Source organism: Cynoglossus semilaevis, chromosome 17 (genome assembly GCF_000523025.1).
Source record: "Cynoglossus semilaevis isolate Cse_v1.0 chromosome 17, Cse_v1.0, whole genome shotgun sequence".
NCBI classification, from domain to species: Eukaryota; Metazoa; Chordata; class Actinopteri; order Pleuronectiformes; family Cynoglossidae; genus Cynoglossus; species Cynoglossus semilaevis.
This window is the reverse complement of record NC_024323.1, coordinates 12,591,355-12,617,446: the sequence shown is the minus strand read 5'-3', so window position 1 is coordinate 12,617,446 and position 26,092 is coordinate 12,591,355. Positions and strand designations below refer to the sequence as shown.

Genomic DNA, 26,092 nt, shown 5'->3' with positions numbered 1-26,092 from the left:
GTTTTGGTTGAGACTGTTTGTACACTGAGATCTTATTTAATAATTATTTAACTTACAGATGATTGCAAACAGACTTGATTGTCAATAATCCTGTAGACTTGACGAGGGAAGAACATTCATCTGTGTTGACACAGAATAATCAGTGTCACAAAAACCACTTCACAGTGTTGGTACGACTGTTGGAACTGCTGCTGGGATCAACGCATGTTTACTATTCATTTCCAGGTTTCTTTACAGCAGTTTTTATTTCACTGCTGTAGTTGTCATAGCAACGTAGCTGTCATGGAAACCGCTCTCTTTCGCCCAACTGTCCCACAGTCATTTTAATTTAGTGACGTGCCGTATAAGGAGCCTGTAAATATTTGACGATGTACAGTATTTATTCATTTGTTGTATTTGATTTAGTATTTTTTTTCATAAACCACTGCTTTTGTTTCCCTCCGAAAACGTGAATGCTAAGAATTTAGACATTTTAATGGACGATGCTAACTGAAACGTTGTAAAGAAATCATGAAAATCACGCGGAGCCTTTGTGTTTTTGTTTTTTCTAAATCATTTCAATCTTTTTTTTCTAATTCAGACTAAAAACTATTGAACTGAGTCCAGACCACAAACATAACAATATCCACCGTGACGATCGTCAAGTTCAATTTAAATGTTCTTTGTTTTGGTAAACGGGACAGTGATGTGAACTTAGATTTTTATTTAATTAGAATTAAAATTTTATAAAAATATATATATATATAACTTTTTTTAAAAAGTTCACACGTTATCATCGATACGGTTCTGGTCGTGTTTTGCCTGTCGTTTATCGTAATGCGTTTTCTTAACGCACGATGACGCTGTTGCTCACAGGTAAAAATCCTTAAAAAAATTACCTCCAGACGTTTTCCGCATTGCTGCCGCACGAACGTTTTGTGAACTGGGAACATGGCGTCATCCCTCGGTCGTCTGTTCAGGATGTCGGTTCTCAGGAACGGCCGGGAAACAGTGCCGAGTACCGGCGCAGGGGGAGCGCGGAGGACGGTGACACCGCACCGCTCCGTCGTGACCACATCGTCCGGTGCTGTTCTGCCCAAACCCAAGAAGGTGAGTGGTTGTTGTGAGGAGTCAGTTGACATGACAGCAGGGATCAGACACAGGACACGCTGCTTCCATGAACTAACCGACTTGTCTCTATGGTGGCCCGATGCCGCGTGTGTGTGTGTGTGTCTGCGTCACACCGTGGGGAGCAGACCACCTTCGGCCTAATCCGGATTGCTGTGGTAGTGGTGCCCTTCTTATATGTGGGGACTCGGATCAGCAAGAACTTTGCTGCGCTGCTGGAGGAGCACGACATCTTTGTCCCGGAGGACGACGACGACGATGACTGAGGGCGGGGCGGCCTCCGGCTCACAGGTATCACCGGCCTGGACTCTGGGCTGCTGCTGGTAAATGTGGTCCAGGTGCAAACACACACACACACACACACACCTGTACAGGTAGCAGCAGTGGGAAGCATCATCGGCCTACAGCAGGAAAGGTCACGGGGTCGATTCCTGATGATAATAATAATAATTTTTAAAAAATTGGTTTTTTTTTAGTGGTGCTGAAATGTCTGAATCTCCTCTGGTAAAATTTGCCGTTAAAATTCAACAGCACGGGGTCGATTCCTGATGATAATAATAATTTTTTTAAAAATTGTTTTTTTAGTGGTGCTGAAATGTCTAAATCTCCTCTGGTAAAATTTGCCATTAAAATTCAACAGCATTTTTCTCAGACCCTGGTTATTGATCAGGACGTCCACTACCTTAGACCCTCAAAGTCTTCACTGATCAGAGAAAGACAAAACACAGTGAATCATCAGGTCACAAAATGCCAAGTTAAAAAGTCGAGGTGCAAAGAACAAACTGTCCATTTAAAAATAAAGCAAAATCCTTTACCTGTCGGCATCTGTGTAGAATTGTTTTATACAGTTGTCATTTGTTTACTTTTTTTTTTTCATTTCTTTTGCAGATGTTTTTGTGACTCCCACAGGGAGGAGCGCGAGTCTTCGGCGCAGATAAAAAAAAACGCCTGCTGTGTGTAGTTGTGGAGTTGCCTACGTCTGTACTGCATTCAGGGTTTTTGCTGTCGTTCACGCTCAGATCAGCTGTTCCAAAGTGATCACAGAGTACTGTATGTGCATGCACTTCTTAACGCCTAATAAAGTGGATTTGGTTTGGTAAAAATGTAGCACAAGCTCCGTGACCTTCATGTTAAACACACTCCCGCGGTCCTTCATACAGATCAAATGTTGAGGTCATTCATCGACATGTAACAAGAAATATATATGCTTAAAAATATGCTTAAAGGTACAGTTCAACAGAAAATTCTGTTTAAAGAAGAATCATCTTTGTCAAAAACTGTAATGTTACAGTAAATAACCAGACACAACTTTAAACGTGTGAGTGTTAGGTGTGTATTTACAGCAGAGGGAAACATCTGTTAAACTGGACATAACGAAAAAGGAGCCGCAAAGTTCATGGGTCATGACCGCTGTAGAATTTGGACAGGAAGTCTGTGGGACGAGGTTGCACGGATTCGTTAAAATAACGCATAATGTGAGTATTCTGTTTCCAGCCCTTGATCGTTTCCTCCAGTTCCATTCTACCCTGAAAATACAACAACACACACAAACACACAAGGATGTTTCAGTCACCAATAGAGCTGATGTAGGCAGCCAATGCTGTTTTACCGTCTGTACCTTAATGACCAGCATGTCAATCACACGGATGTCAGTCAGATGCTTGTTTTTGTAGAACAGCTCCCTCAGTTTTTCTCGGCCCTGAGATACGCTTATATCCAGCCGGTACAGCAAAACTAAAGAAAAACACGAGGGAAAAAATGTCACCATTCCACAACAAAAGTGCAGGACACATTTTTTCATTGTTGGTGTACACATTTACTATATCATTTTTTCAGCTTTATTTAATTTTTCTCTACTTTTATTTAAAATTTTAAAAATAACCAGAAGTTCATTCTCAAAAACAGAAGAATATATATTGTGTTTATTTATTTTGCTCCATCTATTGCAATATTTTATCATTGTAAAACTAGTTACTGAATCATCAGTAAAAATCCTCAAACTCCAAATGCCTTATCTGATCAGTGATAGTTGTTTATATGACCTTTGTTGCATGTTATGTCACCGTTTCTTTCTATTCAAACTGGTCGATAAAGCAATAGCTATTGTTATAGAAAATGTTTGGTTCTGTCAAAGTCTGGACAGACTTCGGACGGTTCTGAACCATAAACACCAGTAAGTGAGGTTTTTCAACGTTTTCGACAAATGTTTTGTTTTATTCATACCTTTTTATTCATCTCCAATAATTAGTTACAGCCAACTACTAAAACCACTGACTTGAACAGAGCTATGAATACACACGTCAGAATATGGGATTCGTTTAAACATTTAAAAAATATCAACTCTACAATGATTTACATTCAGATACGTTAAAAAGTCAACAAACGTATTACAGGTTCCCCTTTTAACCCTAGTTACAATCTCGAAACTGTTTATTAATCTAAATGTTTACACGTCCGTTAGTTAGCAGCTAATGCTAAGAAGACGCGACCTTGACTTTTTGTTTTTACGGTTTTCAACACTGCGACCGGAGCTCACACACACCTGTGTTCGGAACCTCTCGGTACCAGGCTCGGTAAAGCTCCCGGACCCTGCTCTTCGCTTCACCCATTTCATGGCTAATGATAGGTTTAACGACTTTAGCAGCGGCCACTGCTCTGGAACCTGCTGCGGACGCCATGGCTGCTGCCACTGTAGAACCGCCTCCTTTTCTTCTTCTATAACCAACACTGTCCCGCAGGCCGGACGTTAGTTTGAACAATGCTGCCCTCTACTGTACGGCAGTATTATACGTTATGTCTGAATACAGGGATAGGAATTCGACATTTTTATGAAGGATACGTTATGTCTGAATACAGGGATAGGGTATTGTGAATTCGACATTTTTATGAAGTTATTGCTCCTTTTTAATGTTTCTGTAACATTTATTGCTGTAAATGTTAAGACGTTCTTTATACAAGGGAAGTCAAATATATTAAAAAGAATAAATCCTGTTTATGTTTGCACTGAAATCAAATAAACAGACCACAAATGTCCGGCAGGTTTTTGTATAACTTTTTTTTAATTGATTGCAAAAAATGCATATAATTTACAAAGACAATACAAACTCTTCAGTACATTAAATATGAAAAAAAGTTATTTTAAAAAGTAGGTAGACAAGTCATTTTTATCACAATACATACTGTCAATAATAAAAATTGGCTCATCAATGCAATGCCTGTCATGGGTTGTGGGTGTGGCACATTCACTACATGCCATTTCCAGAGGGGGGGAAACTGGAAGCTCCATAGATGTTTCTTCTCAGCCAATGTTTTAAAAAATAATAATAATAGAGTAACTGATGTTTGACAGCATCTGTTCATCAGCTTATGACAGCAGCCCCCCCCCCATCTCTCATACACACACACGCACATGAATAGTTGACCCCAATAGATGTTTCTCTAACGTTCCTCAGCATCACCACATGGACAGCTCCTGTTTCCTAAGAAACACAAACCAGAAACTGTACAACAGGAAAGTGTGACGACAGCAGCCTGTCTCCTGTGACTGTGTTCACTCAGACAGTGGCAATAAGACGTTTGTCCCACAAAAAAAAGCTGACGCAGCATGAAATCTGTATTTACAACAAGTGGTAAAAATATAAGAGTTCCAGTTTTCTGACAAAAATTCTCACTCAAACAAGCCTCGACATACAAAAGCTAGGATTAAAAAAAAAAGTGCAGTTTTTTTTTCTTTTTATTTATACATGATGACGACGATGTGGAGCCCAGTGTAACGAAACCAACAAACAGCTGCTCTACGCTGCAGGTTGGCAGGATGATTGATTACTGATTGATTAAGGCACGATGATAGTCCTCACATAGTCCAACAGTCATCGACTGTCCTCCACCATCACTGGTTGTTCTAGTCACCTGTCAAACAAAATGTATTTAAATGACAGACTCAAACAGAGTCAACACATATAAACATATATACATATAAATACATATATATATACACATATACATACACAAATATACATATATACATACATATACTATTTATATTACATTACAATACATTTATCAGACACTTTTATCCAAAGTGACACACATATATACATATATCTACATATAGATATAAAAACATTAAAACCTCTCACCCGTCGACAACTGCGTTGGCACCAGCAGCAGCAGCAGCGGCTGCAGCAGTTCTCAGTGTTCCAGGCTGTTGCTCAGCTGCTGTCCCTCCTGCAGTGCAGCCATGGCCAGCCTCAGGTGCTCCTTCAGACTCTGGATCTCCCTCTCGCTGCGGCCCTTCATGCCGCTCAGCTCCTCCTGCACCTCCTTGTATTTCTCACAGGCCTGCTGCTTCTCCTGCTCCAGGACAAAGGGGGACAGACAGACTCTTATTCGCCGCTGTTATAAACACACACACATCGCTGTCTATTAATTAGTAAAACTTGATTACGGCCGTTACCGTGTTTAGAAACTGCATTTCATTCCTCAGACAGCTGATTTCTTGGTGTAAATACTCTATTTCATTCTTTTTCATCCTGAGAAGAACCTGAGAGAAGAAACAAATGAGTGGAGACAAAAACAACACACACACTCACACGTTTCTTTCATTCTTGTTGTGTCTCTGCCTGTGGTTTACCTCTAGTTCACACAGCGTTCTGTCTCTCTTGTCTTTTGAACCCTGAGCTTTGACGCTGCTCTGCAGTCGACCGATCTCCTCCGTCAGACGAGTCTTTAAGTCCTGCAACACAAAACAATTCATCAGGCATTTGTCGTAAAAACACAGAGTGTGGGATTTAGCAGCGTCAGGCGGTGGAGTTCAGTGTGGTAGTTGAATGTTCCTCACCTCATCGCTCCTGTTTAAGCATGTAGGAGAACAAACAGCAGACTTTAGATGGTGAGAGTGGTTAGTTTGTCTGAGTTAATATCAAAACACACTGGGCAAACATGGCTGCTTTAATGAAGAAGACGCTTTAAAAAAATGTTTTTATGGTAATGCAATAAAAAAGGCAAACTTCCAGATGAAAGTGCAGCCTTAGAGGATCAGTTTAGACATTCAGTGAACTGGAATTGAATATAAAACACATTCCAACAATCAAACAGTTGACCTTTACACCTCTGGAATGACTCACAAAACGAAAGCTATCCTTTATGGACTTCACCACTCAAACACCCTTTAAATCTTTTTACAACCTATAAAATAACAGCAAAGCCAAGAGAGAGAGAGAGCTTTAACTTCAGAACTCCATGTTTTTCTTCCGTTGGCTCCTTCTCACCTGATTCTCCCTCCTCAGCTGCTCCATGTCTCTCTCCTTGTGGCTGATCTCCCTCTCTCTCTCCGCGCTGCTCTGTTCAGCTCGGTTCAGTTCCAGACACTTCTGAGAGTAGCGCTCCGACAGTCCCAACAACTCCCGCTGCAACGACTGCCATTCAGCCCTGAGTGAAGAGAGAGAGAACAATCACAACTGATCTACAGACGGATCTGAACATTCAATAAAGGCACAAAAAAGACGACTGTGTGTTGTTTTACTTTTCAAAAGCGAACGACTCCCTCCACTGGTTTCAGAACCAATTTTTCTGCTCATGACCATTAACCACAAACATAAGGACGAGCTTGTAGCCGGCACAGAGAAAAGTGCAGAGTAGACGACACACATAAGCCCTAAAGTGCAGGGTCCAGTGGCAGCGTCTGATGCAGGCTTGTGTCAAAGGCCTTGTGCAGCTTAGAAAGTCAAACTAATCCATGACCAAACTTTTCTACATTCCTCCAGTGCTTAACAAAACTCTGTGGGTGTTGTGGTAATGACATCGCTCAGATGAGGAATCTCAAATGTTGAACAGTCGGCAGAATCGGCCTTTTATTTCACTGAGAAACCTTTTTATGGTCAACGAGCTCCCACTTAAAGGCACAAGAGAGCTGCCTGGAGAAATGATCAAAGTCTGGCTGCACGGAAGGCCGGGGAACAGGATGGTTATTATTTTTAAAGCAAAGTGGATGAAATGATTTTCAGGACCACACGGTTATTAAACTGACTAAAAACGTGAATTAATTTTAAAACTTATTTCCTAAGTACATTCATAAAAGCAAGCAAATATATACACATTATTTCTGAAATTACAGTACAAGCATTATTTGAATGAGTACATGTACTTAGTGAGTACAAGCAAAAGATTAACCTAATTTTCCTTCAGTCCTCTATGCTCCAGACCAAACCTCCACCTCCCCCTCCACCTGCTCCCAGTTTACAATGTCATCTGCAAACAGCACGCTCCATTAAACCTCCTGCCTGACGTCATCTGTCAACATGTCCATCGCCGATCTGTCACTCCGACAGCACACCTAACCACCGTCTGGCCTTATGCTTGTACCACCACCACTGTCTCCTGCCTGACGTCATCTGTCAACATGTCCATCGCCGATCTGTCACTCCGACAGCACACCTAACCACCGTCTGGCCTTATGCTTGTACCACCACCACTCTCACATACTTCTCTGCCTCTCCTGACTTTGTGTTAGTTCTGCTACAGATCATAAAACGTGTAAATTCTTCTGAATATAAAAAGTACTTACTGTTGCTGAACCTGTAAAGTCTGTGAGTCGACGACCCCGCTGCTTAACCTCTTGACCTTCTCCACCTCCCTCTCCAGCTCCTCCTTGTGTTTTTTCCTCAAAGCCTCCATCACTGAACAACACAACATACATTTTACCACATCGTCAGAACGTTTTAGGTGTTGTGTTAAAAAAGTCTTAAACCATTAGAAAACAATCTAAACCCTATGACGCTCCTCATCACTACAGTCCACGTCACTGACCTCTCGCTGTGTCCTGCGTCTCCTCCTGCAGCAGCCTGTCCTTCTCCATCTGCAGCTCCTTCACCTGACGTTCATGCTGCCTCTGCAGCTCCTCTAGCGCATGTCGCTGAGCTCGTTCCATGGCTGCAAGGCTGCGCCCACAGGTGGCGTCAGGGCCACAGCCGTTCCTCGTACCTCCCTCTCCTCCCCCACACCCTCCCCCCGAACCTCTCATCCCCCGTTGTAGACCCTCCAGCTGGTGCCTCAGTGACGCCACCTGAAAAAAGGACAAGGACCGAAGTAAAGCTGACTGCACAACACAGAGAGAGTCGAAGACAGTTTATCGTCTTCTGTTCAACGTGTAAAGAAAAGTTGGTACACTGTGAAAAATGAAATGAAATACTGATTTACATAGTCAGTAAAAATCAGTAATGTTTCTTTATCTTGATAAGTAAAAATTTAAGTGCATTATTTTTAGAACGTGTACAAACTTTTCTGAACATGGGACTGGGAGCTATTTTTATATTCCAATGTCAAAAGGTCGTCTTTGAAACTGCATGTCCAAAGTAAACAAACCAGCTTTAGTACCAGGATCTTCAAACAAAGATACACAGCAAAACCACACACACACTCACACACACACAGTCAGAATAGACGAGACTTTCAGCAGTGTTTTCTATAAGGTCTGGGGGTCAACATGTAAACAATATAAATGTGTAATCATTCAAATGTAGACACTGCTGAAAAGTCCAGTCAGGTCAGAAGAGAGAGGGAAACTGTTAACTTCATCTGGAGCGATGAAGAGTTTAATTTGCATTGAACGTAGTTTGCAAATTAGGAAAATCTTCTCCACACACTACCTCCCTCTGCAGCGCCTCATTGGCTGACTGGCCGGAGGGCCGTGATCCCATTGGCAGCGGAGCGCTCATCTCTTTCAACGGCATGCGCTCAAACTCCGCCCACTTTTTCTCTATTTCATTCTCCACACGTGGCATTTGGTTGGATCCGGAGCCAGTGCCCTTCCTGGACAACACCGCGTCCCACTGGCTGCTGGTGCTCCTCTCCTCCTGCCACTGCGTGTGTTCCCTCCCCTGCCCTTCTCCCGCTTCCCTCTGATTGGCTGGCAGAGGAGTGGACGACTTGGGAACGGGGGACAGCTCTACGTAGTCAAATCTGCGGTGCGTGGGGGGAACGGAGGCCGGGGTTTCCGAGTGGACGTCATTGTGGCGCGACAATGTCGAAGGGCGGGAAGAGAGCAGATAGCGTGAGTGGGAATTTTCTTTATCGCTGCCACTGTCAGGTAATCTGGGAGGAGATTAGAGATACACAAGTTAATCCAGTTAAAGAAGAAATCAATGCATGTTTGCCAACTGAGGTTGATTAATCCTTGGACTAAGTCACTGTGAAAACACACTGTTTATACTATCACTCTAGGACTGAAGTCTGATTCCTGACTGAGGGCTGACACGTTTCCAAAGAGTAAAACTATATGTTCTCTGGGATTATAAATTAGGATTAGCAAGCATAAAACATGTTAAAACAATAAAATAGCTTTCACAAGAGAAGAAAAAACATGAATCCTGTGAATTATTTTTACTTTACTAATTATATGAAATAATCAGCAGTGTAATTACTGAGTTAGGTCTGGAGAGCTACTCGGCCGAATGCACTTCTTCAGAACTTCAATCCAGTTCCGTCTGATTCCGGCCGTCATGGCAGACAACGTGAAGACCGCCTCCCTCGTCTGGACAACACAGGTGACGTGGTGTGAGTGTGTAACATAATGAAACATAAGTAAATCAAACACTTAGAAGAATTCAGGGTGTGATCACACCAACAGCTGACCTGTATCTGGAAGCCGTAGTTTTTCTCCACATCAAACTCTGACACCTTCACACAGGATTTCAGGTCAATCTCTCCGTCCATATCATCTTTCTGGAAAACAAAACATCACAGCATTCAAAACCCACAGGAGAGTAGGACACATTCTTAACACTCCTTTCATGAAGCCATACACGGGCATGTTGAAAAGACGACTGAAAAGTAAAAAAAAAAAAAAGAAATTAAATAAATAAACATTAACCTCTTCCGCGTTTGAGTCTCTGTAGTACTTCAGACCAGCGTCAGTCAAAACGAACCAGTGCTTCTTCCACTAAACAACACAGAAGAATGAAGAATCAATACAAAAGAGTATAAAGCAAAGCATTTTCTATGAAAACCGCTGATGTTATTAGGAACAAGGTAAAAATAAAAAATATAAAATAAAAAGCATGAATTCAGCTCTACTCCACCTCTCCACTGTTGTCCAGTTTTGACATCCATCCCTTTTTGAAGTTCAGGAGGTCAGGCTGTGAGACACAGACGGACAGAGACAGGATAAAGCACCACCTTTACTGACGTTCATGTGAATGTGGGACAGAAATAATACAAGAATACAATACAAGAGGGAGTGTGTTGTTGGTGAATATCTAGGTCATTATCTGTATCCATCACAGCAACTTCTGTCATGAGCAACTCTCAAAGGAAATAAGGACTGGGTAGAGTGACAGTAACTGAGGAACAGTAGATGTTGATGTTGAACAAGCACACATGAGGTGTAGAATAAATATTTTACAACAACATTAAACTTGAAATTGTCGAAAAAAACAACAGGCAATTTCCACCTCAACACAAAGACATCACACACATTGCTGTGTCAAATGTTGCCACATAAACACACAACAGTGTGTGTTGTGGAGAAACTCGCTTTGCTAACAAGTTGAAACTGGTAAAGTGTTGACTACATGTTGTACTTACAATACAGATGTTTTTTGTCAACAAACAATGTAAACGTCAATTATAATAATATATCAGCATATCAGATAAAAAAAAAAAATATATAACTAAGATCTATCTTTTGAGAAGTTGCAGGGACCGCTGTAATGTAGTTGCAGAAGGTGTCAAAATGACAGGAAGTGAGTTTAGCCAACCGTCTCTGCACAAAGTGAAATAATCTGCAGAGAGCCGACACTAGAAGATGAAAAGCAGCACATCGTCAGTGAAGGGAGGAGAATTTTAGAAAGCAGATATGAAGAGATTTTTCAGTGGGAACCTCAGGGTCCACAGTCTCTCCAGTGTTAATAACTCAACTGAGCATATTATGAAATATTACTCATGTCTCTGGCTGCAGCTGTGCAGTGGGAGAAGATATATTAGGACATGTCCTGGCTCCAGGAGCAGGCCTGCTCTTTGCTTCCCACTTGATGACAGGAAGGGGAAAACATGCACAAGGTACCTAAAGACATGGTGATCCCAGATTAAGATTAGCCAACGTTGCCCAACATAAATTCCTGGCCCCGCTTATCTCCCCTCTCTCTTCACCGCTATGTACATTCTTCGTGTTTAAATCGCTCGCTGCTTTCGTCATCTTGTTTCCTAGCGGTGTGTCATTCCCATCATTTTTTTTTTTTTGGTTCTATCTTCTTCAGCTGCTTTATGTTCATTTCATCACCTTCTTACTTTGAATTGCTCACTGTAATCCCTCTTTGTCTGAACTGTGTATTCATATTCCCAGTCCTGGCTGGACTTGTGCTCCTAAACCACAGCAGCACCACCCACTGTTTTCACCAGTATAATCCAGTCTATCTATTATACTGTACTGGTCATCGTTCCTGATTTTCAGTTGTGATGAGCCTCAATAGTCCATCCAAAAAAAAACAAAGTTGGGCAACTTTGTGTTTTTGATGAAATGTATCATGAATCATCATGAATGAAGGTCAAAGAATATTTTACTGATGACATACAGGAATTAAAAAGGCATAGGGTAGAAACACAGAAGTACTGACAGTGGTCACCTGGTGTTACTGCAAGAGATTTATATTTCTATAAATCAGTCTCCAACCTTTTTTGTACCAAGGACTGGTCGATCACTACACTTTCAAAATAAAAAGTATTTTATTCTGTTAGTATCGGAGTCTGAATGAATTGTTGTTTTGAAACTTTGCCAGATTATTTTTTAATGGAAAAATTAAAGGGATAAATTAGTAAAATTGTGACCCACTGTGGCCCGGCACCGGCTCCCGGACTAGGGTTTGAAGACCCCTGCTATAAATGACTATGACATTCATTAGTTAACTACAAAAAAAAAAAAAACATTAGATGAGTAAAAATTTGACTCCAGGATTGTACTGCTGGTGCAGGTCACATGACTTAGATTGTCCTCATATATCGACGTTATCTATTCTACACATGGAGTCAAGGGAGACAACACAGAACGAAGGACCTCAGCCGTTATGAACAAGTATTATGTAAGGTTTCTTTCTCCGTGTTTTGTCCCCTCAGATCACTGATCTGTCTCTGAGAGACAGAAGAAAGGTCAAAGAGTGGTGACAACGTCCACTCTTTCTGACTCCGGTCAGCCATGAGCATAGAGGACTATTGTCTGCCGGGGGATCAGCCAGGCACTGTGGTCCTTTTACAGCTTGTATGTGTCTCTTTTTCCTCTGTTTCAGTTTAGTTAAATAGATTAGGTCGCCCAGCAACATGAAACCATTTCTGATGTTATGGGTTTTTTTTTTTGCTTTTTGCAAATGTCACAGTGCAAACACAAAACATCAGAGCAGGCTGTTGCAACCGTCACACGGTACTGGTGTTTAACACTTCCTGCTACTGTAAACACAGCAGGGTCAACAGATCACACTAGGCCACACCTGCACTGTGGTTTTCTGGAGGTGTCACAAACAGGACCTTACAGGTCTTAAATTAGCCCAGGATGACTCAAGAGTGGTTTAAAATTTTTAGTTTAAAATAATCATGAGGATGTCTCTCAGGTCAGGCTCACACAGAAAACCGTGGCATCAAATCAGCTGATATGATATGATAATGAAGAGTCAGAACAGATGCAAAAGCTACTGAGATAATGTTGAAGCTGAAAATCTAGTTCAAAGACAAACAAAATAAATCAGATTTTTGATAACATTACATTTGTTAGATTCTAAAGATAAGGATTTTTTTTTTAAAAAAGTGAACAAAATGATTAATTTATTGAAAAAAAATTGTCGATTACTTGTCAGTAATTCATCCACAAATCACTGGTGCTGAGAAATACATGTACTAAACCAGACAGAATAATGGACTGATAACAACTGAGAATAGTAACAAACCATCACTGTCTGTGATGAATATATATAATTAATGAATTTAATGATAGTTAAAGCCAAGTAAATATAAACATGTTAACGTTCACTTTAAACAGTAGCGTTGCCCTTAAATGCTGCAAAATCTTCACATTTACCGTCAATATATGAAACGTTTAACAGTGTTTTCTTACAAATGGACTTGTTACGTCAATAAAACTAAAGAAACAAAACAATAAAAATACGGAGAAGTTAATATTTTATACGTATTAATATGTTCCACTCGTGTGTTGTCAACAGTGAAAATAACGAATATGAACAGTATTTGTACAGTAACTGTATAAATGTATAGAGAATGTTATAAGTAATATGATTTTCGGAATATATAATATATAATCAACTGTTTTGTTGTGTGGGTTTTTATTCACAACTGTGATTTGAGATCTTTTAAACAGACAGTCCTAATATTTATACATGGCGTCGTATCGAGTGTCAAATTCAGTAATAGTTATAATTATATATGACAGCTACGTCAACTATGAGACGTAGAAATGTCACTTAACCGCAAAATAAAAATAAACGACAACTTATATTCCCTTTTCAAAATACATTTGTTGTTAGATTCTTTAAAAAAAAAAGTCAGGAAGAAGTGACAGAAAGTGGGTGATAAAACAAAAGAGCTTAAAGGAACAGCGTTACTCACCGTCATGGTACCGGAATCCAGATAGTTGTTTTAAAAAAAAAAGACAAAAGAAAAGAACAGTTACCACAAAATTAAAAACGGAAACAAATCTTCTTCTTGTGAAACTTTACAGCCAGCTTGTCGTGTGGTGAGAGCGTTTCAGACTCGGACTGTTGTCAAGAGTAAAACCCCGCCATTCAAATCCATGTTAACTGACACAAACAGACCGTCAACACCACTTCGTCCTGCGTTAGGAAGAAAGTTCTTGAATCCGATCCAACATGGCGGCGCTAATGGACGATTAAACGAACGATTGTTATAATTTTGTGGCACATGCGGGTAGAAGCTAGCGTTCCGTGTGACTTCGCTCTCTCCTGTCTGCTGCTTCCTGGGCGGATCCGCGAAGACGGTTTGAGAAAAGAATAAGAAAAAAAAAAAACAACACACACACACACACGCACACAAGGAGCTGCCGCAACAAAACTGGGGGGCCCGGGATCTGCATTGGTACAGGGGGACTGAATGATAGGTCCCTGGTCTCATTAGTCATATATCAAAAATGTGTTTTAATCTAGCTCATTGGTGGGAAGTAGGACTGGTCACTGATGTCATTTTGGAGTAAAAAAAAAACTTTTTGTCACTGCTAGGGTGCGTTTTTTGTCACGTTTTTTGCCAAAGTTAGACCAAAGCAGTCCATTTAGTTATAGTTGTAAATTTTGGAGTAATAATTGATTAATTTAAATTAAATATTTCTGTGTTATATTTTCAAAGATAATATGAAATAAAGACCTGGTTAGAATTTAGAAAGACGTGGAAAAGTTGACCTCATTCTTTGTCGACACATCAAATAAATTTACTGGTTAAATTTTCTGGATTTAACATCTTTGGACTTGCATACAGAGTGACACCCCCTCCTACAAAACCCTTTCTGAGTAGCTCTTGGTTTCAGTGAAGGAATTTCAACACATGCCCCAGCAGACCACAGCCGACAAAGCTAAGTCAGTCTTATGAAATGCCTGAAGGGTGAAGGTTTCTGTCTTCTCACACACTCACTCACACACACGCACACACACACACACACATGCACATAGGACACGTAGAGAAGTCAGAAAAAAGGCCAGCCATCCAGTGTCAGGACATTCCAGCAGGAGAAGCTCTGCGACTGTGGACAGAATGATGTGTCAACACCAGACAAACTGCCAGCGTGGGTCTGGTAAATATGAAGCAGAAAGACGGCGCGTATGAAAATAGAAACGGCCGTAATAAAACTGCATCAAACCATGTGAGCTGGAGGGGCTGTGGCGCCGACTTCAAAGATCTGTACTGAGAGGGAAAAGATCAGCTGCATGATCTCACTGCTTAAACAGAACAGTCCGCCGCAGATTATTAAATAAAGAGCACATTTATACAGTAAGTGATCACATGGTGGCAGTAAAGGAACAAATCCGTACCACGTACCTGCATTTGTTCTGACCCACGGTCTCCACCTCTCCAAGAACTGCCTTCGTCTGCAGTGGGACTGCAGGAGCGCTGGACACAGAAGGAACTCGTAGTAATTTAATGGGTAAAAAAAACATGTGATTCCATCAAGACTGAAGTATAATTATATTATAATATATGATGGAAAACTGTCCCCGACCGGTCCAACCCAAAATTATAATATATGATGGAAAACTGTCCCTGACTGGTCCAACCCAAACGGAGGGACACAGTAAACGGAGGGACACGGCGGTACTTGATCACCTCTACAAACAGTACTTGAGTGACACAGTACTGTTTATAAAAGACTGGTTCATGTTGCCTAACGTGTGTAATTATATTTTGAGCGTTTGACTGACAGGCCTCAGTGACTTTGAACAGTAGAATCACGTGTTCACTCCCCTCAGTGACTTTGAACAGTAGAATCACTCTAAACTGACTTCAGTTCCAGGTTCACTGAATGTAGAACCTGGACCAGAACCAATTTAGTCAAAATACAAACCACTGGATCTAATCGATAACATCCACATGTTTTAATGTCTAACTCACTCCGTCGACCCACCTGTAACGAGGTGGAGGAGTGGGCTCTGGACAGATACCCACTGCCGCCGTAGTGCCACTCTTTATCTTCAGCGTCCAACGTTTCTCTGGACGGGTGTCGGCTCAAAGAGTGGCTGAAGGGACATCAAGAAGACGAGTGGTCAGAGTGTTTGGTCAAACTTATGCAACAAAATATGGAAGACGCTGAGATAACGTTTCGTCAACGATCGTCTGACCTGGCAGGTTTGAAGAGCTCCTGTCTGCGGGGGGTTTTCTGGTTCTGAAGTCGCCCCACATCCATCGGTTCCTCACTCACGTGGATCCGTTTGACTTTTGGCAGGTCCGCCAGCATTGCGTACTCGTCCCTGTTCCGTCCCGTGGAGCCCACGGACACTCGGCCCGACTCTGAGGACTCCATGGAGCTCAGAGAGGAGGTGAGTTTCTGCAGGTGGATTTGAGGTGAAGGTGAAGGACTGTGTGGTCGCTGCCCGGGTCTTCTGTCGTCAGGGTCACGTCTACCAAACCCTGACCTGACGTTGCTGGAGCTCCTGGGTTTGTCTGAGGTCACAAAGGTCGTTCTGCCGCCGTTCGGTGACTGCCTCGTCGGCGAAGCCGTGCGAGATAATGACGAGCTGCGGAGGGACGTAGAAGATCCTCGCCAGGAACTTGGGGAATGTTTGGAGTCAGACTTGGAGTCGTTGTTAATATTATTTCTCTGCTTGAAACGACCTGATTCTCCATTAGTGGCAGTCCTGAGGACAGAGTACCCCGGTGGGTCGCTGGGCTCTTTCCTGGAGGGAGAGGAATTGCGACTGCTGTGCGTCCTGCTGTGCAGAGAGCCGTTGGTTTGTGATTTCCACACTGAGCGCTGATCAGAAACCTCCACGCTTTTCCGTGACGGTGAAAGACTTTGATCGCCACGACCTGTCGCAGAGCGGCCTCCCTCGGCTCTGCTGCGCAGCACGGCCTGAGGGGGCGCTTCATGACCTCTCCTGGAAGGTGACGGGTTACGACTTTCACGGCCGCGGCTGTTGGTAGAACCAGTCGTATCTGTTTTCCTCAGCTGGTACTGACTGCTGGGTTCAAAGCCCCTTTTCCCTGGAGAAGAACTACGGCTGTTGCAACCTCGGCCGCTACCAACAGGGTTCGATTCCGTCTTGCGAAGTATGGACTGACTTTGAGTGTCACGACCTCGTCTGGGCGGAGACAGGGCGGGGCTCTCAGGTACGTCTTCCTCATCGTCCTGCGTATTTCTCAGCCGTGAATTTCGCATCAAGGCCTGACTCTCGAAGTCGTAGCCCTCCCTTATGGGGGAGCCACAGCGTCCGTAGTGAGTGTGTCTGGATGTGAGTGACTCAGATCTGTAGCGCAGGGATTGGGAGGAGCTGTAGGTTCTCCTCGGTGGTGACGGGCTCTCACTTCTCCTCTCAGCTCTACCTGACGGAGAACCGGTCCGACTCCCTCGTCCACGAGCGAGTTGTGAGCTGCTGCTCTCCGTTTTGCGGGCCGTCACTGGACGTGGGGCGCTGTAGTCCCTCCTGGACGGAGACGAGCTCCTGCTGTCATGACCCTGGAAACTGGAAGACCCATTCACCTCTTTTTTTCTCAAAGCGCTCCTGAAATCGGAAACCGTGCTGGACTGGGATTTAACAGAACCAGCAAGGGATTTGAAGTTCCTGGGCAGCGTTCCTGACTCAAAGTGTCGGGTTTGCGTGCTTTGCAGGGAGCTTCTGGATCCTAGCTCTGCTCCATGAGACCGGGCCCCACCACTGAAGCTGGTCTTGTTGAGGGAGGTAGAGGACTCGCTCCGCCTGAATGGCGAATTCCCACGCGCTGGAGAAGAAGAGCGAGATTGGAAGGCTGAGCCGAGCTTCGATGAATCAAGTCGTCCTGATTTTTGAAGCGAGGAAACTTGAGATGAAGTGTTCCCCCGGTTAGGTGAGGCACTGAAGCCCCTCCGACCCGTGGCAGCCAGAGACTCTGCTATCTTAAAAGGAGTCGGACTGGGAGTGCGAGGACCGACCTGAGCTTCAACCTCCACTGCAATTTCGTAGGGGTCAGGAGGTGGGATTTCCACAGGAACATCCTCGTCTAAGTGCTCGGGTATCAGCCGCTCGGAGGCCACGCCGAGGTTAGGGTTTCTGAAGGGGACGGTGTCTTTGGGCTCAACGTTTCTGCTACCGAAGATGGGATGACCCTTCTCGTAATGACGAAAAGGAGCAGGAGGACTGTTGTCACGGAGCGAGCGGGAACCCGCTGCCCTCCCCAAGGAGAAGTAGCCGCTTTCACGCTTCTCTCTGTCGTCCTTCATACCTGGTGTCAGGCAGCGTGACAGAAATAGAAACAAGAGATACACACATCAGAGGTCAACCACTGGGCCACGACCCGAGGTTTCCTGACACACACACGCTGACTTATATTGTGTTACTGTTAACTGCTCACAGACACCTGCGCTGATGACATCAAACAGTGCTAGCTAGTAAAGAACACCTCTGGCTGTAACTGGATATGAAGTGGTCATAAGTTGAGTGACGGCTCGGTGTACAGCTCTGAAAACTGCAGTAATACTGCACAGAAACTGCAGTTTTATGTCTCAGTCAGACAGACTCTGGGACTTTGGACAAACGACAGCTAACATTGACCTGTTCGCCCGCTGAAGCCGTCCCTGTTGCGAGCTTCGTCCATCCAAGCCCGAGGGTTGGGTCGGTGAGGTGGCGGGTCAAGCCGGGTCATGCCGAATTGGGACGAATGGCGGCGGCGGCGGCGTACGGGCAGGTACTCCTCCTCTCCACTCACTGAGCCGCTGAACTCCTGGTAGTCGCTCTGATCACGGCAGCTTCACGGTCAGGACGAAGAGAAATGACAACATGAGGAAAACGTGCAAAATTGGAAAGACCTGGCGCCGAGATGGAGAAAAGAAGTGATGTCACCGAGGTCAGCACCTGTCGGTGCTGTCGTCGTCGTCACCGTCGCAGATGTACAGCGCACAGTCCGGGCTCAGGATGCACAGAGAACTCTCCCCATAACCTGGACGACCTCCACTGACATGGCAGTAGCTGCTCACCACTGACGCACAGTCAGAGTCCTCCTGATAGGGTGACACATTAGGATACGGGCCAATCACGTTAGGGTTAGAACACTCTATCTGCCTCTAAACACACCTCACCTCCGAACAAGGAGACGCTCAAATTGATGACATTAAAAAAAACAAATGCTGAAAAAAAAACAACCACACACAGAGGCTAAAAGTACAGCGTTCCCGACTGTTGTTCCGCAGGAGTCACAGTCCCACTTCCTGCCTGATCTCCTGCGGTGCTCGTCGCCGTGTGCTCTCTGACACACTCACACGTTCGATTAGAGTTTCATCCCTGTAACTCAACCTGACTCCTGGCTTTCCTCATTAAAGTTTCAACATTTTTCGACTGACCATAAACACAAATGCTGGGATATATTTGTCCCCAACATATAAATGACCGTGTGTCTGTGTTCAAATCTACCTGTGACGGACGCTGATCTGAACAACTTTAGAAAAAAAAAAAATTCAAAATTTTGGTTTACAGCAACTGCAGGAATGTGATGGAAACAGAGTTCGACTGTAGAATGTAAAGGTGTCAGAAACACACGGACGTATTTACTCCAGGAGGACAGTCAACGATCCCGCTTCATGAATTTATAAATAACCACTCCTCATCACTGACACGTCTCAGTCTGTGAGCCTCCGTAACTCTACTGACAAAATCATCCAATCAGGTGCTTTAATTTTATAATTTTATTATAACACATTTACTGAACTCTGGGCCATGATTAAGATGGGTTCCTAATATAATTTCAATACTGACATAATATAATATGATATGATGATAATTTTATGTACAATAGCATCAAAAATTTTGGGTTCCAAAATCCTAAGCACTGACTGTTGAGTCTGTAAAAGTTAAATTACACCACTGTAGTTTTTACCTTCTATGGATTTTATTGGGAACCTGACGCTGTCTTCATATGACAGTGATCCCATCACCAGGTCCACAGCCTACACCCCCGCCCCTCCGCCCCCGTCACCCAGCTGCTCTGCTGCACACTTCCTGTCTGCTGTCTCCTCTTTCTTACCCTACTGCTGGTGTCCTTTTCCTCGCCCTGGGATGAGACGGTTGTCAAGGCTACACGTTTATCTTTCACACTCCCACCTCCAGTGTCGGCGAAACGCATTTTCTCAAACGTGTCGGTCGAGGGTTTCTGCCCCCGTTCTGACCCCTCGGGGGTCTCTCCCGAGCCGGAGTGCAGGTGGCGCTGGCGCAGGCAGTCATGGCAGCGCAGAGGGTCAAAGATGTTGGGCTGAAATTTGGGGCAGATGGGTTCATCTACGGAGAAGGGCATGTTAGGTTGACGCCCTCAGTCATGGCATTCTGCAGAGAAAAGGTCGAGAGGTCGCGTTTACTGAAGAGGTTGACCATTAAACACAGTCAACAACAGTACACAGAAAAACTGCAGTTTTTTTTCTTCCACGTTCTCATTTCTAACAGCAGACACTGAACAACAACAGGTCATTTCTACAACCTGGAACACCCAGAGCATCATGATGTCACATCGTTGCCTTTTCAATGTGTAAAACTTTATTCCTAATTGCTGTTGCGTGCGGCTGTGAGCACAGAGCAGCGGCTCACGGTCGACACCACAGAGGTTCTTTCATTTCAGGGTCCGTGCGAGATCTAAAGCGGATCTGTGTTTAAGGACAATAGTAAGTGATAAGTACTCACAGCAGCAGACTGTGAAACACAATCCAGTCAACACTTCCCACACAGAAGTATTACAACCAACCACGACCTGCGTGCGAGATGAGTTACCAGTGAAAAGGAGAGAAGAGTCTGCAGAGAGGAGTGAAAACAGAAATGAATTTCATGACTCCAATTTTAGGACAGAAAAGTGGAATATTACCTGAAAAATGAAAGCGCTTCATTCACCTCAGTTTACAGCCTGAGACCCAGGACCGGCCGCTCCATCAGACCCTCAGCAGACACATGCCTCCTCTTCACCATCTTCTCTGTCCTCTCCAGTTGCCAAACTCTCAAATCAATCCCATTGGCTGCTTTAACAATGAGCGAAACTGGAGCCCGCAGGCGGCCATATTGGCTCTCAGATCAGCGGGCGCTGAAGCCTGAGCCGACGCAGGAGCCGGAGCCAACATGGAGCCTGTGACCTGCTGCTCCTCCAGTTGAGGGGGTTGTATTAAATATCATGGCCTGTAGAAAGCGAAAATGAAACGCTGAAGCTAGTGACAGCTGGCATACGCTGGCTCAGGTTAACGTAAATAAATAAACATGGCTGTGTGTGTGGGGGGGTGGAGGGTCTGGGGGGTGGACATACGTTAGAGCAGAGTCTGTTTGTGTGGTTTCATGGACACAGTGTTCACTACATTCTCCGTCTGATCATCCACAGGTACGAGAGCTGGGAGGAAAGGCCGAGCTGAGGGTCGATTTCCTTCAGCTGCAGAGAGGAAGTTGACCAGAGCCTGAAGTTTCCTATGATTCATCAGAGCAAAGACGGCGCCGACATTTGTAATGAATGATTAGAACACGCATCAGCAAGAAAAGAAAAAAAAAAGATTTTATTTTAAACAAAACGTCAGTAAATTCAATACAGTTCATTTTCTAAAACAGTCGTAGACGAGTGAGCTGTCTCCACAGGGACCAACACGTCCTGCTGCACAGAGTCCATCTTTAAACTTCAGTTCATTTTCACACACACTCTCAGTCTTGCTGACGCTCCCTCTGTCCAGTCCGACGGCGTCTCTCAAACATGCCGCTCGTCCCTTTCTTCTTTTTCAATTCTGCGCCGGAATGTTTGCCGTCTGTCCGGCTGCCGTGTCCTCTTCGACCTTCCTGCTTCCCTTTCCTCTTCCTCTTGGTGGTGTATCTGTTGAGCGATGACATTAAAGAGCGGATCCTGGCACAGTGGGAGAGCGAGGGAGGGGGAGAGAGGGAGCGAGAGAGCGAGAGAGGGAGACAAGATAAACAAAGCTGGAGTGAGAGGAAGGAAAACATCTGTAGATAAATATAACCTGTTCTAAAATTATTTTAAAACGTTCATAAACGTTTAAACCATCTACGACTGTAAATACAATTCAACTCCTGTATCATCTGCTCTTACTTATTGTTCATGACTGGGGTCCCGGCCTTTCGCGGCATGGCAGCAGTTTTCTCCTTCTCCTCTTCCCCCTGCTCTTCACTCGGTCCTTTGTCCTTCAAATGAAAGATTCTCAGTTTGTGTTTGGTTTGTAACTGAACAGGTCGAATTCTTTATTCTATTATATAGTCTGACTGGACTAGCATTAAAACCAGTTTGTCACATTACCTGATTTGCTGCAGAATCAAGTAGATGTGTGGCACTGAGGTCAAGATCACTGATGGTCGTCACGGTAACCGTGTGGTTGGGGTGATCATACTGCATGGACTCTGACGTGCTGATTATCACGTCGTCCAGCTCGTCCTCAGATTCGTCTGAGAAAACACAGTCACGATAGTTTTAAAAAATAAAGTAATTTTACTGAAGGTTCTCGAAAACGTCAACGAATGAGTTTCATCTCACTGAGAGCTTCTGTCCTCTCCTTCAGCATCTTCACATACTCCTTATGCCTCTGGAAGAGAACAGACACATGTGAAATAACAGACATCTGACAGACACACAAGTCAGACTTTAGACTTTCACACTGTTATTTCCCGTTTACCTCTTCTCTGACTTTAATCTGCTCATCCTTTATCTTTTTGCGAATTTCTGCCAGCGCCACTTTCCTCCTTTGCACCTTTCTCTTGTGGAAACCAGTGAGATATTCCCTGATATGAGGAGAAAGTAATTCAACTTCAGACAAAACCGAACAGAGTTTGGAAGTAAAATCCAGTTTAGTTCGGTTGGAAAACATTTATTTTAAAGTTACTGAGCAAATACACAAGATAATTTTCATTAAATTGAGTGACTCGTAAAAACAACAACACAGACTGCTGTACTAATGTGCTAAAGCTATGGAGCTAATTTGTGCTTAAATAAGTTACGTCTCCAAATCTACTCACTCTCTGTCGTTGTCGTTAAACGTCACGATGCATTTGTTTTCTCTTTTCTTCGAGCCCGGTTTGAATTTAGCCTTCTTAGGTCCATTGTTGTGTTTTTTGTTGTTTTTCATGATGTACACGTGAGTGTAGTTCACTCTGCACTACTTCCGGCTTCTCTGACGTGGAGTGCATCGGCAACAACTGTCCGACTACGAACACATACTGTTAAAACTATCTTTAAAACAATTTGGAAACAATTTGTCATTGACATTTTACAAACCACACATACTGTTAAAACTATCTTTAAAAGTATTTACTTTGGAAACAATTTGTCATTGTCATTTTACGAACATTATAGCTTTAATAGAAAATATACAATTAAATTTAGTTTCGTTTTGGGAGTGAGGCGATATTTTTGTCCGCTTTGAGAAACAAACGTCGGCTAAATCAAATTTTATTTTGTAGTTACATATAACACGGAACTCAGAAGACTAGTATTATTTTAATATTATTAATATTATTCTCTGTAGACCATGTTGACCCACCAGGGATAACATATTTCTCTTAAAAGTCTTGTAAATTATAAATTAATTCCATCATGATTCTTGTATTTAACTTATTTTATTTAATTGCCCTCTTTTACATACTGTTGTAAACCAGTGTCATCCATGACTCCGCCCCTCCCTCCTGTAGTACTGATCCTGTATCCGAGTCACCTCTGTAGGTTTTGTTCTGGGAGTGTTTTTTGTTTTGTTTTGTTTTTTTCGCCACTGCCCCATGTTTTTCACACAGTGTGAAACAGGAAACCACTAAGTTTAAAACCACAAAGCAGCCGTTAATCCCAGGTGCACACACACACACACACATTTTCAGATCATACTGCAGTTCTCTTTTTTTCTGCCCTACATTTCACACTTATTCAGCAAAATACCAATATAGAGGACAGCCATCTACTCCAGAAAAACCACAACGACCACGTACTATCATGTCTTTTATTATTATAAAATAAACATCAAAATTAACACAGAATTCCAGACAAAAAAATAAATCACAAACAAACAAAACAAACATGAGAGTAAAAGCTTCAGCCTATAAATGGCCTTAATTTCCTCTTCCTTGGTGTCATACAAGTTAAGACTTTCTTTATGTTACTTTCTAACAGCTGCGTTGACCTGGAAAACAGAATTGCAGAAGAAAAAATAAACACAAATATTTGTCCTTGTTGTTATTTTACACCTTCTGTCTTCTCTTCCTCCTTCAGGGACCTGAAACAGGTTAAAAACAAGGGCTACATCCTGGACAGGCCCAGTCCATCATGGTGGCCCACATAGAGACCACTGTCACTTATGGTCCCATTTGCAGTCAGTCTAAATTCTCCAATTAACCTTATTACCATACTATAAATGACAAAAACAATGCATGTCAAAGGAAGACGAGGTGTAGAAATAGTAACATCCAGATTCGTTTTGTTTTCAACTAAACAGGATTTCTGCCCCTCAAGGACTTTCGCTGTGACAGTTTAGGAACCTCTGGAAAACAAAGAAGAAAAACAAAAAGAAAATCTCCCTTTGTGACAAAAACTAAAATAAAACTTCACATTAAATAGAATAATGTGAACACAGATATTTAAAAGGGAATGGCTGAACAGAGGACAGCGAAATAAAGGAATAATAAAAGCTACAAACATATATCTTTACACAACATCAAGGCCATTTTGCTTTACGTTACACGTCCAAGAAAGTTCCTCATGTTTAGACCACCTTCATATCATATCATATATCAAATGATGAACTCTTACATCGGCCAAAACCTTACATTCATAAAAATTACAGTGGAGCGACAGATTGAACTAGTTTCCTTTGCATGTTTTTTCACCTCCTCAAGCGATACATAAAACTTTTCCTACTTATATACAAAGTATTTACAATCCCACCGTGTGAGAGAAAAAAAAATCTGTTTTGTGAACAACTGGTGAAAAGCTTTAGAAAACCCTGCTGTTTGTTAGAGCGTACAGGTCTGACCAGTGAAGTTTAAAGAACTGTGGTGCAATAATATTATAATTATATATTATCACTGAATAAAATATAGTGAACCCTGAAAAGATAGCGTGTGTTTTCGCCTACGCTGCGGTGATGTGACTGGAGACGAGCTGATGCGGTGATGAAGTGTAACGTGACGCTGATTCATCAACATCTTAAATGATGTAACGAAACGTTTGCATCTGAGAAACACAAAGAAAGTGGGTGACAAAAAAAGACATGAAGTTCTAGCATGTTCTAAGACATTTGACCTGTACTATATGTGGATTTCTAGGGACATGATTTCAGTTTATTTTTCCTATTTGTACCTCAGTGTCTCTTCTTTTTTTTTTTTTAATTCATGCCATGTTGTGTGACAACAAGGATATTAACTCTAACTGTAGTTGCACATTTTGCTACTTCTATTCATTCATTCATTCTCAGTTTATATTCCAGTAGTCACACCGCTGTGTCCTCAAGGTCCCAGCAGAAGGACTGCTGTGAATGATTTAACCTGATTTGACTCCGTGGTGACCGCCTCAGTGCGTTAAGCGCCCTGTGGTACAACGCTGACGTTGTACAGTTCATGAGGTAGATAAGAGACACTGCTCTGCACTGTGCAGCTGGGAATCCACGGTCCTTTTTTCCTGCATGTTTCAAGAGGCTTTGATTTTGAGCTGGGGTGTCTCACAGGACGCTGTTCCGTTCCTGTGTTACAGTAAAGATTGTACTGCGTGGTACTCTGAACCGAATCGATCCAGTTCTCCAGCGTCTATTTTATGAGGGTTTCATTAACCTTGTTTTTTTTTGTCTTTCAATTTTTTTTTGTAATAATGTAGCAAGACTGCTAGGCATCACATGTCCAGAGGGTGGCGTGATTGTGCAGCAACCGTGCAAAACTGAGCTGTCAAAGAGCAAAAGGTGAAGCCTTCATTTGTCAGCGTCAGCGTGGACTGAAAGCAGAGACTCACTGTAGGTGCAAATGTAAAATAAAGGACTAAAGAGTTTGATATTTTGAGCATCTAAATGTGTACAGTGTGTGTTTAAAAGTAGCCCTAATTTGGGTGTGTGTTTGTTCCTGCACTCTGAGTGTGTGTGTGTGTGTGTGTGTGTCTGTTTGTTTGTTTAGGAGGCTGCTATGGTGGTGCCTCCACTGAGGCGCAACAGAATCTGCTGACAGTCCTGGAGGGAGCGTCGGTCTCCCACGCGCTCCAGGGTGCGCTTGGCCTCAGCCAGGAGGCGGGCACGGTGCCCGGGTGGAGTCAGCAAGGGCATAGGGAGGGGTCTGCAGGCCAGGAGGAGGGCGTGGGTCGTTTCCCTCTGGGC

At 43.1% G+C, this 26,092-nt stretch overlaps 6 protein-coding genes across 9 annotated transcripts in view; 1 reads left to right on the top strand and 5 right to left on the bottom strand.

The window, feature by feature from the left end:
• smdt1a (single-pass membrane protein with aspartate-rich tail 1a) overlaps nt 1-2,473 on the top strand; it is a 4,419-nt gene extending 1,946 nt beyond the window's left edge. The window contains exons 1-3 of one of the 3 annotated variants that reach the window (XM_008330311.3): nt 749-1,089; nt 1,236-1,398; nt 1,996-2,473. In XM_008330311.3, the coding sequence (XP_008328533.1) occupies nt 931-1,089; nt 1,236-1,373 (297 nt within the window). In that variant the 5' untranslated portion in view covers nt 749-930 and the 3' untranslated portion in view covers nt 1,374-1,398; nt 1,996-2,473. Of the gene's footprint in view, nt 1-748; nt 1,090-1,235; nt 1,431-1,995 lie in introns of those variants that run through there. The other 2 variants (XR_523015.3, XM_008330312.3) reach the window with 2 other exon arrangements.
• ndufa6 (NADH:ubiquinone oxidoreductase subunit A6) lies at nt 2,427-3,818 on the bottom strand. Its single transcript, XM_008330309.3, has 3 exons — nt 3,650-3,818; nt 2,726-2,841; nt 2,427-2,633 (listed from the first exon to the last, which is right to left on the bottom strand). Exons 1-3 carry the CDS (start codon nt 3,783-3,785, stop codon nt 2,502-2,504), a joined length of 384 nt encoding a protein of 127 aa, XP_008328531.1. The 5' UTR covers nt 3,786-3,818; the 3' UTR covers nt 2,427-2,501.
• A 329-nt stretch (nt 3,819-4,147) lies between these two features.
• triobpb (TRIO and F-actin binding protein b) lies at nt 4,148-14,052 on the bottom strand. The gene is made up of 13 exons (XM_008330308.3): nt 13,711-14,052; nt 10,185-10,241; nt 9,977-10,045; nt 9,739-9,828; nt 9,528-9,637; nt 8,754-9,198; nt 7,915-8,170; nt 7,673-7,784; nt 6,378-6,537; nt 5,741-5,842; nt 5,564-5,650; nt 5,247-5,460; nt 4,148-5,016 (listed from the first exon to the last, which is right to left on the bottom strand). The coding sequence occupies exons 1-12, from the start codon at nt 13,714-13,716 to the stop codon at nt 5,299-5,301; spliced, it is 1,656 nt and encodes a 551-aa protein (XP_008328530.1). The 5' UTR covers nt 13,717-14,052; the 3' UTR covers nt 4,148-5,016; nt 5,247-5,298.
• LOC112488377 (serine/arginine repetitive matrix protein 2) lies at nt 13,744-20,569 on the bottom strand. 2 transcript variants are annotated; one of them, XM_025064252.1, is made up of 7 exons: nt 20,463-20,569; nt 19,816-20,111; nt 18,651-18,796; nt 18,351-18,544; nt 15,945-18,021; nt 15,731-15,842; nt 13,744-15,219 (listed from the first exon to the last, which is right to left on the bottom strand). In XM_025064252.1, the coding sequence occupies exons 2-7, from the start codon at nt 20,080-20,082 to the stop codon at nt 15,076-15,078; spliced, it is 2,940 nt and encodes a 979-aa protein (XP_024920020.1). In that variant the 5' UTR covers nt 20,083-20,111; nt 20,463-20,569; the 3' UTR covers nt 13,744-15,075. The 2 variants fall into 2 exon arrangements, with proteins under 2 accessions (XP_024920020.1, XP_024920019.1); XM_025064251.1 differs by having other exon boundaries at nt 19,816-20,561.
• Nucleotides 20,570-21,283: 714 nt separating this feature from the next.
• On the bottom strand, nt 21,284-22,961 carry nol12 (nucleolar protein 12). Its single transcript, XM_008330307.3, has 6 exons — nt 22,770-22,961; nt 22,430-22,535; nt 22,291-22,339; nt 22,057-22,202; nt 21,853-21,944; nt 21,284-21,648 (listed from the first exon to the last, which is right to left on the bottom strand). The coding sequence occupies exons 1-6, from the start codon at nt 22,877-22,879 to the stop codon at nt 21,453-21,455; spliced, it is 699 nt and encodes a 232-aa protein (XP_008328529.1). The 5' UTR covers nt 22,880-22,961; the 3' UTR covers nt 21,284-21,452.
• A 765-nt stretch (nt 22,962-23,726) lies between these two features.
• srebf2 (sterol regulatory element binding transcription factor 2) overlaps nt 23,727-26,092 on the bottom strand; it is an 11,870-nt gene continuing 9,504 nt past the window's right edge. The window contains 1 exon segment of the mRNA XM_008330306.3: nt 23,727-26,086. Within this exon segment, the coding sequence (XP_008328528.1) occupies nt 25,892-26,086 (195 nt within the window). The 3' untranslated portion in view covers nt 23,727-25,891.

What these genes read in the sequence shown, in the direction of transcription:
- triobpb (XM_008330308.3), bottom strand. An exon ending in ACTTTACAGGTTCAGCAACA is followed by an intron (nt 6,538 to 7,672) that starts GTAAGTACTTTT and finishes CTCTTCACTCAG; the next exon opens with GGCTGAATGGCAGTCGTTGC. An exon ending in AAATGCAGTTTCTAAACACG is followed by an intron (nt 5,461 to 5,563) that starts GTAACGGCCGTA and finishes GTCCTGGAGCAG; the next exon opens with GAGAAGCAGCAGGCCTGTGA.
- ndufa6 (XM_008330309.3), bottom strand. Translation starts at nt 3,785, where the DNA reads ATGGCGTCCGCAGCAGGTTCCAGAGCAGTGGCCGCTGCTAAAGTCGTT. An exon ending in CCGAGAGGTTCCGAACACAG is followed by an intron (nt 2,842 to 3,649) that starts GTGTGTGTGAGC and finishes GTTTTTCTTTAG; the next exon opens with TTTTGCTGTACCGGCTGGAT. An exon ending in TTGACATGCTGGTCATTAAG is followed by an intron (nt 2,634 to 2,725) that starts GTACAGACGGTA and finishes TTGTATTTTCAG; the next exon opens with GGTAGAATGGAACTGGAGGA.
- LOC112488377 (XM_025064252.1), bottom strand. Translation starts at nt 20,082, where the DNA reads ATGCCCTTCTCCGTAGATGAACCCATCTGCCCCAAATTTCAGCCCAAC. An exon ending in GACGACGACAGCACCGACAG is followed by an intron (nt 18,545 to 18,650) that starts GTGCTGACCTCG and finishes CTGACCGTGAAG; the next exon opens with CTGCCGTGATCAGAGCGACT. An exon ending in CGGCTTCAGCGGGCGAACAG is followed by an intron (nt 18,022 to 18,350) that starts GTCAATGTTAGC and finishes GCCTGACACCAG; the next exon opens with GTATGAAGGACGACAGAGAG.
- nol12 (XM_008330307.3), bottom strand. Translation starts at nt 22,879, where the DNA reads ATGAAAAACAACAAAAAACACAACAATGGACCTAAGAAGGCTAAATTC. An exon ending in AGATTAAAGTCAGAGAAGAG is followed by an intron (nt 22,340 to 22,429) that starts GTAAACGGGAAA and finishes GTTCTCTTCCAG; the next exon opens with AGGCATAAGGAGTATGTGAA. An exon ending in GGAGAGGACAGAAGCTCTCA is followed by an intron (nt 22,203 to 22,290) that starts GTGAGATGAAAC and finishes GTGTTTTCTCAG; the next exon opens with ACGAATCTGAGGACGAGCTG.